The 17,093-nt window shown below is 50.8% G+C and overlaps 1 protein-coding gene across 1 annotated transcript; it reads left to right on the forward strand.

Moving 5' to 3' along the window:
• The first annotated feature begins 2,390 nt into the window (after nucleotides 1–2,390).
• Nucleotides 2,391–16,755, forward strand: Oxtr (oxytocin receptor). Its single transcript, XM_021165731.3, has 2 exons — nucleotides 2,391–3,427; nucleotides 15,031–16,755. Exons 1-2 carry the CDS (start codon nucleotides 2,509–2,511, stop codon nucleotides 15,276–15,278), a joined length of 1,167 nt encoding a protein of 388 aa, XP_021021390.1. The 5' UTR covers nucleotides 2,391–2,508; the 3' UTR covers nucleotides 15,279–16,755.
• Nucleotides 16,756–17,093: the final 338 nt, after the last annotated feature.

Raw genomic sequence — 17,093 nt, forward strand, 5'->3', positions numbered from 1 at the left:
TAGGAAAGGACCACGAGGTGGAGAGGCAGTCCTTCACATTTAATCTTGATCTGGCGCCAGCTAGGATTTTAATTTTGAAGCATGGTAAGAAGGCAGAGGTGGCCTTTGGCCCACTGAGAAGCAGAATAACCTTAAACGCAGACAGAAGGACTGGGGGGTGGGGCGGGGATACAGGGTGTGTGTGTGTGTGTGTGTGTGAGAGAGAGAGAGAGAGAGAGAGAGAGAGAGAGAGAGAGAGAGAGAGAGAGAGAGAGATATTTCCATCATAAAGTACCTAAAATAAAGATTTCTCTCAAGGCTGGTGGGAGGGGCAGACATCATCTCCCATTTCTTCTTAAAGCGAATGTGAGCAAAGCCATTCCAAAGAATGAACTTAACCTGAGCTCTCTCTTTTTTTTTTAAAGGGTTGAATTCTTTTTTTTTAATTTTTAATATTTTTATTACATATTTTCCTCAATTACATTTCCAATGTTATCCCAAAAGTCCCCCATAGCGCCCCCCCACTTCCCTACCCACCCATTCCCATTCTTTTGGCCCTGGCATTCCCCTATATTGGGGCATATAAAGTTTGCAAGTCCAATGGGCCTCTCTTTCCATTGATAGCCGACTAGACCATCTTTTGATACATATGCAGCTAGAGACAAGAGCTCTGGGGTTCTGGTTAGTACATCATGTTGTTCCAACAATAGGGTTGCAGATCCCTTTAGCTCCTTGGGTACTTTCTCTAGCTTCTCCATTGGGAGCCCTGTGATACATCCAATAGCTGACTGTGAACATCCACTCCTGTGTTTGCTAGGCCCCGGCATCGTCTCACAAGAGACAGCTATATTTGGGTCCTTTCAGCAAAATCTTGCTAGTGTATGCAATGGTGTCAGCGTTTAGAAGCTGCTTATGGGATGGATCCCTGGATACGGCAGTCTCTAAATGGTCCATCCTTTCATCACAGCTACGAACTTTGTCTCTGCTGAGCTCTCTTTAAAAAAGATGTAAAGAAAAAAAAAAAAAAACCGAAAAGGTAAAGAAATGCGTCTTTATTACAATTTACTCAGGGAAAAACAAATGTCACTTTCCAAGGTTCCTATATCTCTGAGAAAGTCAAGAGCTAAACCGAGAAAGGAAGGAGTTAGGTGGGTTGTTTGAGAATTTTAAGCTACTATGAAATAAATCAGAGCGACTACCGGGTTAGCTGACCCGGCTCACTGGGATCGCCGCGGCCGGCTTGCTCTGCCCCCTAGCGGACATATGTGGTGCCGCAGCTCAGGGCTCCCGTTGTGGAAAAGCTTCAGACAGCGCCGCGCGCTGACGCGGTCCGCTCACAGCCTGGCTGGCGCTCTCCCCCTGCCTTCCTAAGGCATCCAGCCACCAGCAAAGCCGCAGGCTAGGAGTTTGCAAAGACGAAGAGATCTCTACCTCTGGTGGCACGGAGGGTGGCGCCAGCAGCTTTCCCAATCTGGGCGGAGAGTCCATGCATCTCTGAGGCCATCCACTGTGGTGCAACTTCCCCGGTGGCAAGGCAACTTTGGGCTAACCTGCAGTCTCGCTTCAAGTGGCTGGGTCCTGCGCACTGTGGCGACAGGATGCCTAGGACCTACCTGTAGGATCATCAGGTTCGGAGGGAAGGATCTGGCGCATTTCACGTCTCTGGTTCCCGGAGGTGCTCAGGGTGTACCGAGAGACTGAAAAGTGACAACTTGGATGAAGATGCAAAGCCCCTGACTGTCGGGGCTCCTGGGCTGGGGATTTCTGTGAAAGGCGTCCTCTGGGGTCGTTGGCATAGCAGCCTTGCGTTGCGCGGGGTGGGGGTGGGTGGGAGGTAAGGAGTGTGGCACTATGCTCGCAGGCGGGAGTCCCTCCGGAAGCAAGCGGTGTTGGGAAGTTGTGGGAGCCGGGGCTGAGTCTTGGAAGCAGGAGGTGAAGAAGGATGAGCTTTTGGGGGGACCCCAGGAAGATGTACCCGTAGTAAAGCTTTTTACTATGGGTACTGGCTTCGGGGATCCCTTAGGGGGTGGCTGTGCTGTGTCCTGATAGGAGAGATGTAGGTTTGGGGGTTCTCTGTGGGGAGAGGCTGCTGGGGGTGTGTGTCTTTGTTCTTGGGCAGAGTGGTTAATCGCAAGCTTCCTCTCTGCAGGCAGAGCGGCTGACTCTTTCCTGGGACCTAAGCGCAGGGGCATCTGCAGAAGCTCAAAGGAGGTACCTCAAACTAGGATTTCTAAGGTCACCACCGAGAAGTCACCACCACTGCGCAGCTCCATGGCTGGGCTGGTACACTGAGACTCAGGTAACTTCAGATTCCCAGGGAGGGGACACACACGCCCCACTCGCGTGTCCTAAGTGAAGCGCAACGGTCTTGTCACGGTTCTCCTGGTTTGTTTCAGGGAGAGGACAGGCAGGTCAGTGCCAGAGTGCTCCCATAGACACCTGGACCGACCGCCGGGCCCCGCCCCACGTGCCACGCTTTAAAGAGCCTCAAGGCCCAGTGCTCCCTCAGGGTCGCGGTCGCGGTTGGTCATGGAGGGCACGCCCGCAGCCAACTGGAGTATCGAGTTGGACCTCGGGAGTGGAGTGCCACCAGGGGCGGAGGGTAACCTCACGGCCGGGCCGCCACGACGCAACGAGGCCCTGGCGCGCGTGGAGGTGGCGGTCCTGTGTCTCATACTGTTCCTGGCTCTGAGTGGCAACGCGTGCGTGCTGCTGGCGCTGCGTACGACGCGCCACAAGCACTCGCGCCTCTTCTTTTTCATGAAGCACCTGAGCATCGCCGACCTGGTGGTGGCTGTGTTCCAGGTTCTCCCGCAGCTGCTGTGGGACATCACCTTCCGCTTCTACGGGCCCGACCTGCTGTGTCGTCTGGTCAAATACTTGCAGGTGGTGGGCATGTTCGCCTCCACCTACCTGCTGTTGCTGATGTCGCTCGACCGCTGCCTGGCCATCTGCCAGCCGCTGCGCTCACTGCGCCGCCGAACCGACCGCCTGGCGGTGCTGGCGACGTGGCTCGGCTGCCTGGTGGCCAGCGTGCCGCAGGTGCACATTTTCTCCCTGCGCGAAGTGGCGGACGGCGTCTTCGATTGCTGGGCGGTCTTCATCCAGCCCTGGGGACCCAAGGCCTACGTCACGTGGATCACACTCGCCGTCTACATTGTACCGGTCATCGTGCTGGCCGCCTGCTATGGTCTCATCAGCTTCAAGATCTGGCAGAATCTGCGACTCAAGACAGCAGCCGCGGCGGCAGCTGCCGAGGGGAGTGACGCAGCCGGTGGAGCTGGACGTGCGGCGTTGGCACGGGTCAGTAGTGTCAAGCTTATCTCTAAGGCCAAAATCCGCACAGTGAAGATGACCTTCATCATTGTTCTGGCCTTCATCGTGTGCTGGACGCCTTTCTTCTTCGTGCAGATGTGGAGCGTCTGGGACGTCAATGCGCCCAAAGAAGGTAGTGAGGGTGGAGAGGAAGAGGGTGGCAGGGCCAGGCCCTAGTTCCACTATCTCTGGACTCCCAGGGTTCTAGGGTCTTCCTGGTTCCACATCATCATCAGCCTCTGGTCCATAGACTTTGAGGAGGTCACTTCTCTGTGTCTCCTGGACTACAGCATAGAAATATCCACGAAAGTGCAAACTCTTGCCAGAAGGCAGGCAAGACCTCCAGCACAGGCCTGGGGCAACTTTCAGTGTGAAAATTCTTATTGAGGAGGGGGAAACTGAGGCAGGCGACTGTCTTTCCTACAGAGAGACAGAATGGAGGTGGGTTTTCATCCTGACCACAGGCTCAGGCTTCCTCTACTTTGAGTTTACTTTATGAGTTTAAGTCAGCCTGAGCACAGAAAGTCCGGATTGGATAGGGTCAACCTAAGAAAAGAACAGTTGGTCCCGTGAAAGCTGAATGGGTGTCCAGTGAAAGCTGAATAGGTCTTCTAAGGGACCTCTGGGGAGGTCAAGACAACTCCAGTGTGTCTCATGTGGCAGAAGTAAAGGAGAGGCAAGTAGGTTAGAGGACAGAGATAGGTCTGGGGTGACAAGGGAGGGAGCTAAGGGGACAGTGGTCAGCTTTGACTGGAGGCTGTGTGATTGTGATGCAGGAAGGAAGAGCCATCCTCCCTGGAGGACCAGTGAGGTTGTTGGATAGGATGGTGGCCTGCATGCATTAGAAGCCAGTGGGGGCTGAGGAAGGAGGAGGGGGCTGGGGACCAGAGAGCTGGGGAAAAGTGTAGGAGGAAGTGGTCTCCCCTCACAGACCAGCCAGAAAGGACTTGTCTGTTCTAACCCTAGATGGTGCAAAATTGTATTATGGATATAATCATCGCTGCTCCCAAAGCAAAAACCTCTGCTTGGGTAGCTAGGTTCTCAGTGCAGGGAACCTGAGTTTCGCCGCTCTTCTCTGTTCCCTTCTGGAAACCACAGATACCTGAATTCACTGAGCCATCTTGCCTTGCTCCACAATGGCCAGGACACCTGTCACTCGGTATTTACTGATAGCCTGTAAGTTGCTATGAGGCAAAGATTGCTATGAGGACTCTGTCCATTGTGTGATCTCTGGTCACACATTACAAAGGCCTTAAAAAGATCATTTCTCCTGGGTCACACAGCAAATTTGGCCAGAGTGACAGCTCAATCTGGGGCTTCCTGAACCAGGAAATGACGAGCCACGAGAGCTGTGTGAGGTACAAGGCTAAAATGGGAATTTTTAAATAAAGTTCCAGGCCTAGCTGCTTCCTCAGCAGGATTTAAGGGTCCTAGCCCCTGTGGTGTAGAGGGACTCTAATACCAATGGCGGCAGACCCCAGATGGGTGCCTCTTAGGGCAGGTCTGAGGGATACCCGCTGTATTGGTGACTTTTCCTGTCTCTGTGACAAAGGTCACTTAAGAAAGAAGGGTTTCTCTTGGCTTGCAGTTTGAGGGTACAGTCCGTCATGGTGGGAAGGGGTGATAGTAGGCGGCTGGTCACACTGAGGCCATTGGCAGAACGCAGACAGAGGTGAGTGTTGTTGCCCAGCTGGAGTTCTCCTTGTTCAGTCTAGGCTGCAGCCTACAGACAGTGGCACCCATATTCAGGTCGGGTCTTTCTCCCCTGTGTAAACCTCTCTGGAAATGTCACCATCACAGACATGTTCAGAGATGTATCTCCTAAGTGACTGGAAATCCTGCCAATCACTAGACCTGACCTCCAGCCCTGTCTCCTGTACTAACTGGGTCAGGGCCCCTTTGTTCCTCCCTGATTCTCTGTATCTAGCTCTTAGGATGAGGAAAGTTCCCTGTAGTGCCTGCAGTGCCTATGGTGGGGACACCATGGAGGGCCTTGTTCCTCAGTGACCTAGCCCAGTGGAAAGCTATGGAGAGGGTGGGCACAGGGACACTGGGCAGGTTTTTCCTTCTTGGCCCTGGAATACCCTCCAGCTTGATTCTGCAGGCTAAACATTGCGATCAGATGAGCAGTTTTCAACTACTTTGGCTCCTGGAGGAGGAAGGATGTGAGCATTTATGGAGCCGTCTATCTGGGTTCTGCCACAAGTGACTTTAGCTCTCCAACTCACAAAGGTTTGATGAATGTTGAGGACTAGTGAGTGAGGCTTGCTGCATGGCTTTCCCCATAGGACCGGCGTCCCAGAGCGCTGGGAGAAAGGAGGCCAAAGGTAGCAGGAAGCCTTGGATTTGGGGGCTTAGCCTGAAGCTGGAGAGGTTTTAGATTTGGGGAGCCAAGCCTACAGCCTGGGCCACAACAAACTTTTTGCAAAGCCTGGGCTGGGGCTGGGGCTGGGGCTGGGGCTGGGGCTGGGGCTGGGGCTGGGGCTGGGGCTGGGGCTGGGGCTGGGGCTGGGGCTGGGGCTGGGGCTGGGGCTGGGGCTGGGTGCTGCTTGATTTCACCCCACCACTTTGTTCTGGCAAGTTAGAAGGCGAGAGCACCCAAAGGCACCTCCCAGTGGCTGGGCTGTAAGGCTCCTAGACTTCTTTAGGCTCTGCTGACAGAGGTCCTCATGCACAGGAAGGAGCAAGTTCGCATCAGAGACTTGTTACCATCTGTAGGACTGGGGCCTCTCAGTAGCATCAGGGCTATTCCTGTCCGAGAAAGAGGGGTAGCAGCCGTGCTGGAGGGAGACCCCCTCTCTGGGTATCAGTTTGAGAAGGCAGACAAATGCTCACCTGTGTGTTCCTGGACTATCTCCAATTCTCATCAAACTCAGTAAGTAGATACGCTCAACCTGAACGGGAGGAGCCCGAAGGAGACAGACTCCATACTTCCTATCTCGGACATAGTTCTTAGACCCCATGTAACCTCCCACAGGAGAGGGACAGGCTGAATTGTCCCTCGCTGTGCTCCTCCCTCTGAGGGGAACCTCGGCATCAGGAATTCGGGCTCTTTTCTAAATGCTGCTTTGTGTGCCCTGTTGAAGATCTGCAGGAACAGAGGAGACACTTCCTCTCTGGCCTGATCATCCTGACATCAGGGTTTTTCTGAGCCTCTTTGTGTGTGCCCCACCCTATCATGCCCCTGCCTATGAGATGCTGCTCAGAACTCCAGGTTCCAAACCCCTAAAGCCTTGCATGTCTCTGCTGCCTTAACCATGCCCCCACCATCTCTCTCCTTTCTCTTCTCCATTGCTGCCTTGGCTAGAAGCATGACTTTCGGTCTCACTACTCTTGGTAGTTTGGAATAAATCACCTGTGATTTATGTGATTGTGTGTTCATTTTATACATGTGAGTGTCTGCATGTATGTGTGTGTGTTGGCACACGTCAGTGTATGCCCATGTATTCATGTGTGGGTATGGGTGCATGACTAAAGGTGTGTGTGTGTGTGTGTGTGTGTGTTTGTATTTATGTGGGTGTAGGCTTGTGGGTGAACCTCTGCACATGTATATTCATTTTGGTGTGTGTTTGTATGTATGTGTTGTATGTTCATGTGTGTTCATATGGGTGTTGTATAATTGTGTTTTCCTTTGCGCATGCATTTGCTTTCATGTTGGTCAGGTTCATGAGTGTGTATACATTGTGTGTTTGCTTGTATAGGTGTTCATTTGCATTTGGGCATACATGTGTGTACATGTGAATGTTGTGACTGCACTGTATTGTGTGGGTGTTGGTTCATTTGCATGTCATGTGTGTTTGTGTGTATGTTGGTGCATGTGGGATGCAGGGAACATTAGTGTGTCTGCATGTATTTTGTGTGTGTGTATGTGTGTGTGAGCTCTGCTCACGTGAGAGTGGATGCATGTATATGAATGGTTATGCATGTGTGTTTAGGTTCTCATGCACTTGTACACGTGTGCATGTGGAAACCCAAGGTCAATGTTACCAGTGACTCAGGTGTCTTCCACTTTGCTTTTGAGACATTGCCTCTCATTGGCCTGGAACTCACTGACTCAGGCCACTTGGCTCATGAGAGCCTCAGTTTCGATCTCTGTCTCCTCAACAGAGGGAGGGCGAGCCTGGACCACTGTGCTGGCTTCTCAACATGGGCGCTGTCGATCTAACTAGGTTCTCATGCTTGCAAGGCAAGCGCTTTCCCAGCTGAGTGGTCTCTTCGGCCTAATAACGGTGTCTGCTTTTGAAAAATATGAAGAAACTCTTATCAAATGCCAAGGCCATGGGGAGCCAGGTTGTGTGGGAGGACTGGTTTAGAGAGCAGTAATATGGTGGGCTAGGGCAGGGGTAGCAGCTAGCTGGCCTGAGGTGCTGAAAGCTACGAGTGCCTAGCTCTGGATTTGGAAGTGTCACAGCTAGACCATTAATGAGGGAGAGAAGAGGCCAGGTGTCCTCAGTGCCCTTTTCCTGGGCTGCTTGCTCTGGGGTTCTAGTCCCTGGGGAATAGCTTCGCTTGTCCTCTCAAGCAGTTCTTGGCCAGGAGATGGCGCTTCTGTGTCAGGCCTCTGCCCCCTTGGCCACACCTCACACCTGAACAATCAACCAAGCTGGTTTGTTCTCTCTCTACCCACTCCGCTCTCTGAGTGTGAACCTAATTTTCCCAGAGGGAACTGCATTTGATTCCAGTCACCAAGTTAGCAGGCCATGTCCTGCCATCTACCAGGGAGATTGTCTTTTTGCCTTTCCGATGTGGTGGAGGAGGAGGTGGCCGATTTATCAAGACTTCCTGTCTGCTAATTTCATGCTTCAATTCAGGTCAGTCCCTTATCGACCTCTTCTTATTTTCCAGTCTCTGCTTGCAGCCGGGGACACAGCATCAAATGGGACATAGTCTCCAGCCCAGGAGTATTAAAAAATAATGAGAACATGATGGGCTGACTCCACACTAGAAGTATTCATTTCCCATGTAATGTGAATGTTCGTCCGAGGCAGGCAGTGGCTGATTCTGTATCCCTGGGGGATGTGGAGGGACCAGGAGGGTTTCAGAGAGGAATCAATGTTTGAAAGGGTTTCTGAGGGCTGAGTAGGAGCTTGCTGTACAAAGAAGCAGGTACGCATTAAGAGTTGAAAGCAGCAGACAGTTACTTTAGTCTTTTTCTCCATTCTCTAGCCATATGAGCTGGGAGAGCTGGAAAGAATTTTAGTTGCACACAAATCACTGAGTTCCTGGTTAAAAGGATGATCTGACTGGCCACGTCCAGGGTGGAGCCCGAGAGCCTGCATCTTTGGCAAATGTGCACGTGATGCTCAGTGGTACCCATGAAGCTGGCCCACAGAAACACTCTGAGTAGAAGAGCTTGAGGATGTAGTCTGTGACCCGAGTCTGTCCCTTTCCTCTCACATGCTTCCATATGAACTCATGATATGGAGTATGGAGGAAGATCTGGCTTTTCTCCTGCAGCCCGACCCAATGGTGTCGCATGTTAGCCAGATGTGACCAGAGCCTGAGCAAAGGCTGTTTTAACTTCAGTAACCGAGATGCTTTCCACCCCAGCCTCAAAATGCATGGGGCTAGCACACCACAGAGAGTTTTAGAGCAATCGTAGTTGTAAAAGTTCAGTCTTTGCAAAGATGCATCCCTGTGGCATATCTTGAAACCCCATCTTTCTGTAAACATGCATTTAGAAGGAATAGTTTGAAAGGCTTGTCAGAGCCTCCTTGCTACCCCAGCACAAGTCCCCGTAGTAACAGGAGCTTCACCTTAGTTTTACATATTTTGGGGGAAGTCTTGCCCAGGCTTCTTGGCTAAGACTCTTATGCGGTGGCTAGTGGCTATGACTCAGAGAAGAGGAGCCATACGCCTTTGTTTGCACTGTGTGTGAATGCCTGGGTTGCCTCAGGAACAACACAGCCTTCGGGGCTGTGGCCAGCTGTCTGCCAGCTGTTCTGGGATATTTGGGCCCTCAATGCAGGGTACAGTGAGTGCCCGGAAGTACAAAAGGGGGAATTCTAGGGACTTGGGTAAAGCTGGTCTGGTGGGGATGGAATGCTTGGTGCTATCCCCCACAGCCTTCTACTTCTTCCCCGCTCCTCACCCCCCATGACTCATGCGCACAGGAGGCACTTTATCAGGCGCACAGCACCCCAGCACCTGGCTCTGGCTAGCACTGTGTCGTTTCTTTTGCCCATGCTCCTGCCTGGCAGTGGGAGCTCCCATTTGCAGGTGTCCCCATATCCCAGCCTCTCCTGCCTCTCCCGCAGATGCTGCCACTCTCAGTTCAGAGCAGAGCATTTCACTCAATGTGTGAATCCCTGTGCCCAGGAACTTGATGAGTCTACATGAGTCCTCAAGTGCCAGCTTAGACCTGCTGAGGATGAATTCATTGGATTCAGAGTGTGGATAGGTGTTTGATGTCCCCACCCCCAGGCAGCTTCTGGGCAAATGGCAAGTGGATGGCTCAGCATACCAACCCACTCATCTTCCCTTTCTGGCAGGGACCAGCCATGCCAGGTGGATATCCTTGGGCATCTGCCCAAGACCTCTACCCATAGGGAGGATGTGATTTTTATTTCAGGACAGTGGGAGACAGGATTCTATAGCTGACTTCTCTGGTGAGTCCCCTGAAGGATGGAGGTCTCACTGCTATAGAAACCCACCCTGCTGGGCTAATTACAGGGATGGCAGTGTAAGTTTTCCCAAGTGGATTCTTTTGAGTTTCTCTAGTGTATCCATCTGATCTCAGGACTCTGTTTTTCTTCTCTTCTCTTCTCTTCTCTTCTCTTCTCTTCTCTTCTCTTCTCTTCTCTTCTCTTCTCTTCTCTTCTCTTCTCTTCTCTTCTCTCTTTCTTCCTCCTTCACTCCCTCTTCTTTGATTCCCTTCCTTCCTTCCTTCCTTTCTTTCTTTCTTTCTTTCTTTCTTTCTTTCTTTCTTTCTTTCTTTCTTTCTTTCTTTCTTTCTTTCTTTTTTTCTTAGTGCTAAAGGAATTAAGGGCAGTTTATTTAACTCCTAATCAGGACTCTGTCCTTGGACTTAAATGAATGACAACAGTTGATCCTGTCTTTTATCCACAGTGACGGGAAGTCCTTACACTCTGTTTTTAAGATCCTCTCCATTTTCCCACTTTCCTATGTGGCCTTCAATGTCCAGAAGAGGAAAGCCACACTCAGAGGATAGATGTGTCTTGGAGAGGAATGGGGGGTGAGGGGGGGGGAACTCAGACCTGTGTGTTTAGGAAGAATCCTGTATTCCAGGCATCCCTCCTTGGAGTAGTTTCTCCTGGGCTCAGGTCTCCTTCGGTGTCTTGGCTCCCTTCCCAGGAAACTTTTGTGCATGCCTCCACTCTGGCTTCTCTATCTCTCCATTTCTGTCCTGAAGCCATGGTGGCCTTGTCTTCTGGGAAATGTGACACAAGGCTTACAAGGATCTTGCAATCTGGGATGTCCCTGCAAGGAAGACAGATGAAGGCTGGGTTCCTGGCCTTTGAGTATCCTCATTGAGCATTCATAAGAGGTGGCTACTCTTCTGTCCAGTGGGACAGCAAGACCCCCCCCCCACTGTGAGTGTTGAGCAGCCTGTGCTGGCAGTTGGAGAGTGAGCTCTGAGTCTGAAGGGCTGAGACTGTAGCCTCTCCTACTTGAAGAGATGGGACCACATCATCCTCTTCTTGAATGGCTGGGACTGCAGCATCCTCTTCCTGAAGGGGTGGGACTAAAGCATCTCATAGCCTGTTGCACTTGCCTAAAGGCATAGACTAGGCCAATTAATGCCCTTAGAAAGCAGATATGCCCAACCATTTAGTTTCTCTGGGCAACACTGGACAAAGACAAAAGATTGTCTCGGGCAACATGTTTAGGTTTCAAGAATGTCCAATCCATAACCCGCAGGTTTGGGGAACATACATATGTTTATTCTGTGTGACACTGAGACATGGTGTTGTCTTTGACAGAGTTCTTACTTGAGGACTGCACAGTCAAGCTTCAAAGATATAGTGTGATGTTTTAAGTAAGTTTACAACTTTATGTTGGCTTGCATTATGTCTTTCCTGGGCTGCATATAACCTGTGGGCTGTAGGCTGGATGTTCCTGCAAGCATTAGCCAACCAGTCTAAAAGTTGGGAAAGAAGATAAATACAGGCAGAATCTCAGTGTGGGAGAGCACCAAGGGATGATATAGCCTTGGACCTCCAGCCTGCAAGGCTGGTTAAACAGAAGGCAGATGGGGTAACTGTATGTGCTCAGAGCTGGTAAGTTGGCTTATGCCCTCCCTGAAGCAAATCAATGTAGGTCCGCCCAAATCTGCAGTGCAAGGTTAGACATTGCCAGGACACAGAGAAAGACAACACAAGCCAAAGGTCTCTGTATTCTTTTTCGGTTATTTGTTCTGTGGTGGAGCTAAGCCTCCATCTCAAAGTGCTTAAACCTACCAGACACTGACAAACTGGAGGAGATCGGCAGTTTCACTGTGCAAGCCTCAGGGTGTGGACCTTTTAAAGCTAGCACAAGTGTCTCCATGTCTGTTGGCCTTCTTGGCCACACTCTGGAAGCAGTCAGTGACAGACATAGCCACATGGCTGTGAAGCTTCCAGAAGCTCAGCCTGCCTGTTTCCCCGTGTAGGGAGGTAATGCTATTGGGGATTACAAAAGCAGCCTGCCAAGCAAGTGCATCTCTGCCAATGCAGCAGTGTTGGTGGCAATGAGGAGGCCATGCTTGCTGTCAAGGAATTTGAATTCTGAACCACCCTTGCCTGTCAGCCATGTCAGTCTCATAACAGTCCGGTGAGGAGCGCTTAGGAATCATGGATACAGAGACGTTGAGTAACTTCCCTGAGAACACACAGCTCCAAAATATATAGAGCCGCAGATCCTTGCCTAGATCTATGTGTCTTAGAAGCAAAGGTGCAAGTTGATTCTGCTGACTGAGGTGTGGGCGTGGCTTCGGCCTGGGCTGCCCTTAAGTGCACTTGCTCCTCCCCCAGCGCCCTAGAACCTACCCTTTAACACCGCCCCTCCTACAGACACTCCATCAAAGACTGCCTGACTTTCCCTAAGGATGACAAATACTTAGGCTTGTGGGGTTCGAGGTCTTGCTCACAGCTGTTCGACTCTGCCCCGGAAGTGCAAAAGCAGCCATCCACAGCCTGTGAATGAACATTCTAATAAAACTTTATTGACAAAAATAGAGTGCAGGCAGATTTTAGCCTATGAGCTGCAGTTTGCTGACTCTGGGTCTGTGCTTGGGGACTCTCCTGTCCTTGAGAAGGATAATGATCCACTGGAAATCCTGAAGTCCTTTCCTAAGCACTCAGAGCCTCTAGGGACTCTATATTTGTCATAGGAACAGGGATATTCTCTCTGTGGCCCCCTCTGCACTTGTTCAGCCAGCATGGGCCTTGGCTTTGGGGCTGAGATTTGCTAATGGGAACCTACTCAGACCAGGAGAATGAAAACCTATTTTCAAAAGGAACCAGCCTTATTGCTTTTAGATGGGAAGGGGCAGCGTGCGCCCTCCAGGAGGTCACTTTCCTTCTCTGTGAACTGGGGTGCAGACCACTCTGGGAACTGTGTCATCTGGGAGGGGACGATGTTGACATCAGCCTGCCCGCATCATCCCATGCCCCTCTGGGAACAGCACCATGACATGGGCTGACAATTTCCCCATGTTTCACTCATTCTAAATGCAAACCCCTGATGTCGGTCACCTAGGTAAACCACCAAGGTTATGCAGGGAGAGGATCCATACCCCAAATGCCCAGAACTAGAGATGTTTCTCTGGATTTTGGAATATTTGCATGAATGTAATAATCTGTCTTGGGGGTGGACCCGAGTCTAACCACAGAATTCCCACACGCTTCAGGGACACCTTGCCCATGTACACGCAGCCCAGAGGGAATTTTACTTGGGTTTTTTGGTGCGGGTGGGTTTTGACTGACATAGCACATGAGGTCTGGTGTGCCACTTTCTAGTTGGATAACCATGTCAGCATACAGAAACTTTCTAACTCGGGAGCACTTGGAATGCTGAGTTTTTTCACTGGGCGTGCTCAGCCTGTACTTTGTAATTGTACACAGCGGGACAGCCGGGTATAGTCTGGTGCCTGTGGGTCTGGCTCTGAGATTTCCTCTCTTATTTTATGTCCATCTTCTCTGGGGCTGACAGTTTGTTTCACTGGGTCTGGTCTTTATTGATTTTTGCCTCTTTTATGACCTTGAACATATTCTATTTTTAGCCTTGTGGGCAACTTTAACCTTCAGGCACCCCATCAGCATTTGTCTTCTCTTTACTCAGCCAAACCAAAAACAAATAGAAAATTCTCTCTAATAAGAATAAGGAATCCGATCATAGTGGCTTTTCCTCCTTGTTGTTCTCTATTTGTTACTGTGTTCATTTTGGGGATGAGATGTCCCTATTTGGACTTCTGACAACCTCATCTATCGAGGTTCATTTGTTTGTTTGTTTGTTTGTTTGTTTAGTCTACTGTAGCTTGCTTCTGTGCCAGTTGGCACACCAATAAATTATATCAATAGCTCTTAGACTTGGATGCCTTTCAGAACCCCAAGGGCCCTTTCCACCACGGCTAAGCATCTTCAGGGCCTTACAGCTTGCATTTCACCTGGGTTCTCAGGAGCTACCCTGCCTAGGGTTGGCACTTTGAGAACCACCCAGGCATCCCAGCTTCTGCTCTTCCATGGCTGCCAGGGACTTCACTGGCATGGCTGCCAGGGACTTCACTGTCACACCTCTGTTCTCTGCACCCAGACCCTGTCACCTCAGCCTCCGAGGGAAGATCTCCTCCCTGGGTTGAGATCTGACTTCTGGAGTGAGTTTCAAAAGTTTTTTTTTTTGTTGTTGTTGAAAGATAGAAAACCGGCAGGTTTGCTTGGCCCTGAGGCGAATCTCCCTTCACGAGGGACGGCCAGGCACAGATTCTTAGTCTCACTGTCATCTTCCTCCTGGGTAGATGAAGCTACCAACTTTCTTGGTAGAGAAGCCATCAAGAATCACCTCCTGTCAGAAGCAGTCTTCAGTCTTCAGTCTTAAGGCCAGTGAATGAAGCCTAGATTTTGCTTTTATTCCTCCTGCTTAACAGTACCTAGAAGTAAGTTTGTCTCTTCCTTCTGGTGCCCACAGAGCCTGGTTGGTGCCTGGCATGTATTGACAGTCATTACCTCTCACTGGGCACTCCTGTGTACCCAACACTCTTTGGTCCTTGCTGGCTTTCAGGCAGGTTGGAAATTCTTATTGTTCCGTGTAAAGATGAAGGGACTGAAGCGTCGGAGGCAGGCATGGCCATTGGATGTAGTGATTGGTACTGACTGGGCTATACAAATGAAGACTGACATCTCCTGCGCTCCCCCCAGACCCCCAGTCTTGTGTTCTTTGTTGTCCAAGCAGCAGGCACTCAAGCATTTGCTGAGTGAAGGATGAAGGAGCAAGTGGCCGTGATGCATACAGTACCTGAGAAGGACAGAGGCCTTCTGTGCCTGGGGAAGCTGGAGTTAAGAGCAAGGGCAAGGTAGCTTTTAGGGCTGTGCTGTGCCCTGATAAGATCAGGGATGGAACCCTGAACAAGGATGTGAGACAAAGACATACCATGCGTGGCTGGCAACCTTGTCTTGTGATCCAGCCAGTGGTATCTGGGATGACTGTTGCTAGGGCAACCATGGGCCGAGTCGGGAAGGTCTGGGATGACCCCAGAGTGACACCTGTTCTCTTTTCCTCCCGCCCCGTCCCGCCCCACAGCTTCTGCCTTCATCATTGCCATGCTCTTGGCCAGCCTCAACAGCTGCTGCAACCCGTGGATCTACATGCTCTTCACGGGCCATCTCTTCCATGAACTCGTGCAGCGCTTCCTCTGCTGCTCTGCTCGGTACCTGAAGGGCAGCCGGCCTGGAGAGACGAGCATCAGCAAGAAAAGCAACTCCTCCACCTTCGTCCTGAGTCGTCGCAGCTCGAGTCAGAGGAGCTATTCTCAACCATCCTCGGCATGAGCCATAGGCCTGGCCCACCAGGCCAGCTGCTGGGTGGTGTAGCCTCCAATCTTCCCCTCTGGTGGCTGTGCATGGAGCTGTATATGGTGCCTATTGATTGGTTTGCATCCCTCTTCTCCTTGGGTTGGTTAGATTGTGTGTCATATTCTGACTTGGGGTAGGGAAATGTCTCCATGGGAGATGACAGGGTCACTCAGCCATCAGAGGATCACCTAGACTCCCACCTATTTCTACTACCCTGACCCAAGTGTTCCTGGGCAGTGGGTAGATTCTCCTGCACTTCACTTCTGTCCCCTCCACCCCTTGTTTATCCTGGTATCTTGTGAAAGATGGCACGCCTAGGATTGGTGACCAGTTACCTGAGGAAGTCCAGTGGGATGAGACAAGGAGTGGGAAATGAGGCTGCAGACGCAGAGTGGTGCTAATTTCCTCCTGACCTGAGTTGTGTGGACAGATCTTAGCATCCTTAGGACATCCCAGAAAGCACTGGGAGCTGGAAACTGAGCCGTGAAGCCACCTGGCTCTGGAAGGAATGAGAACGAGGGCTGAAAGGTTGAAGATGTTGTTGCTTGACAAACATTTGGGAAGGAAAAGGAAATGAGAGCCACCCAGGACAGACGAAGGAGGAGAGCTGTCTGCACACACACTGATCCATGCATATATGATCCTAGGAGCGCTCACACACATGCAAGTAGTCTCTCTCTCTCTCTCTCTCTCTCTCTCTCTCTCTCTCTCTCTCTCTCTCTCTCTCTGCCCCCATCTCTTCCCAGAGCTGACAGATGAGTAGCAAGGTTAGTGCCAGATCAATGTACAGAGAATGTTTATATTTCCTTATACTGCTGGTGACCAATGGGAAGGTGAAGTAAGGAGCACCCACCCATAAAAGTCCCAGAATGAGTAAAGGAGGGCTAGGGCTAACAGAGAAAACAGAGCAAGCCCATGTCCTGAAGGCTGCAAATAGGCACTTGAGGAAAGTTAAGGAGACTAGATAAACGGGGCCACCTTGTGCTTGTGAATCAGAGACGTAATATTATTGGACAGATTTGATGTAATCCTCATCAAATTCCTAGCTGGCTTCTGCAGAAATTGATAAAGTGATCCTAAAATTCCCAAGGAGATGGGGATTGGGGTGCTTAAGATGCTTTTGGATTTGTGATGGGTGCACAATTCTGAGAACGTATTTAAAATTAATAGAGCAAACTCCAGCAGCTGAGGAGATGGCTCACTCAGAGAAGTAAGTGTGTGCTGAGTGAGTGCGAGGACCCAACTTCAGCACCCAGCATCCCATCCGTGTAGACGCCAGGCTCAGCACCCAGCATCCCATCCATGTAGACGCCAGGCTCAGTGAGCCTTAACCTCAGCCCTGGGATGAGGTGAGGGTGACAGATGATCCTGTCAGAGACTTGCAAGGCAGCCAGCCTAGCAGACTGATCAACTTCAAGTACAGCAAGAGACTCTATCTCAAGACAAACAACTCAGTAAATAAAAATAAGGTGGAAGCTGGGCGTGGTGGCACACGTCTTTAATCCCAGCACTCGGGAGGCAGAGGCAGGCAGATTTCTGAGTTCGAGGCCAGCCTGGTCTACAGAGTGAGTTCCAGGACAGCCAGGGCTATACAGAGAATCCCTGTCTCGAAAAACCAAAAAAAAAAAAAAAAAAAAAAAGGTGGAGAGTGACAGAAGAAAACACCGGAAGTCGACCTTTGGTCTCTACACGTACATATGGCTATACAGCATACACACACTTACATGCAAGCACACACACATACATATGCATACATGCATGCACACACACACTCTCACACACACACACACA

The sequence above is a fragment of the Mus caroli genome, unplaced genomic scaffold, assembly GCF_978045245.1.
Source record: "Mus caroli unplaced genomic scaffold, Mus_caroli_1 scaffold_7, whole genome shotgun sequence".
Lineage (NCBI taxonomy): Eukaryota > Metazoa > Chordata > Mammalia > Rodentia > Muridae > Mus > Mus caroli.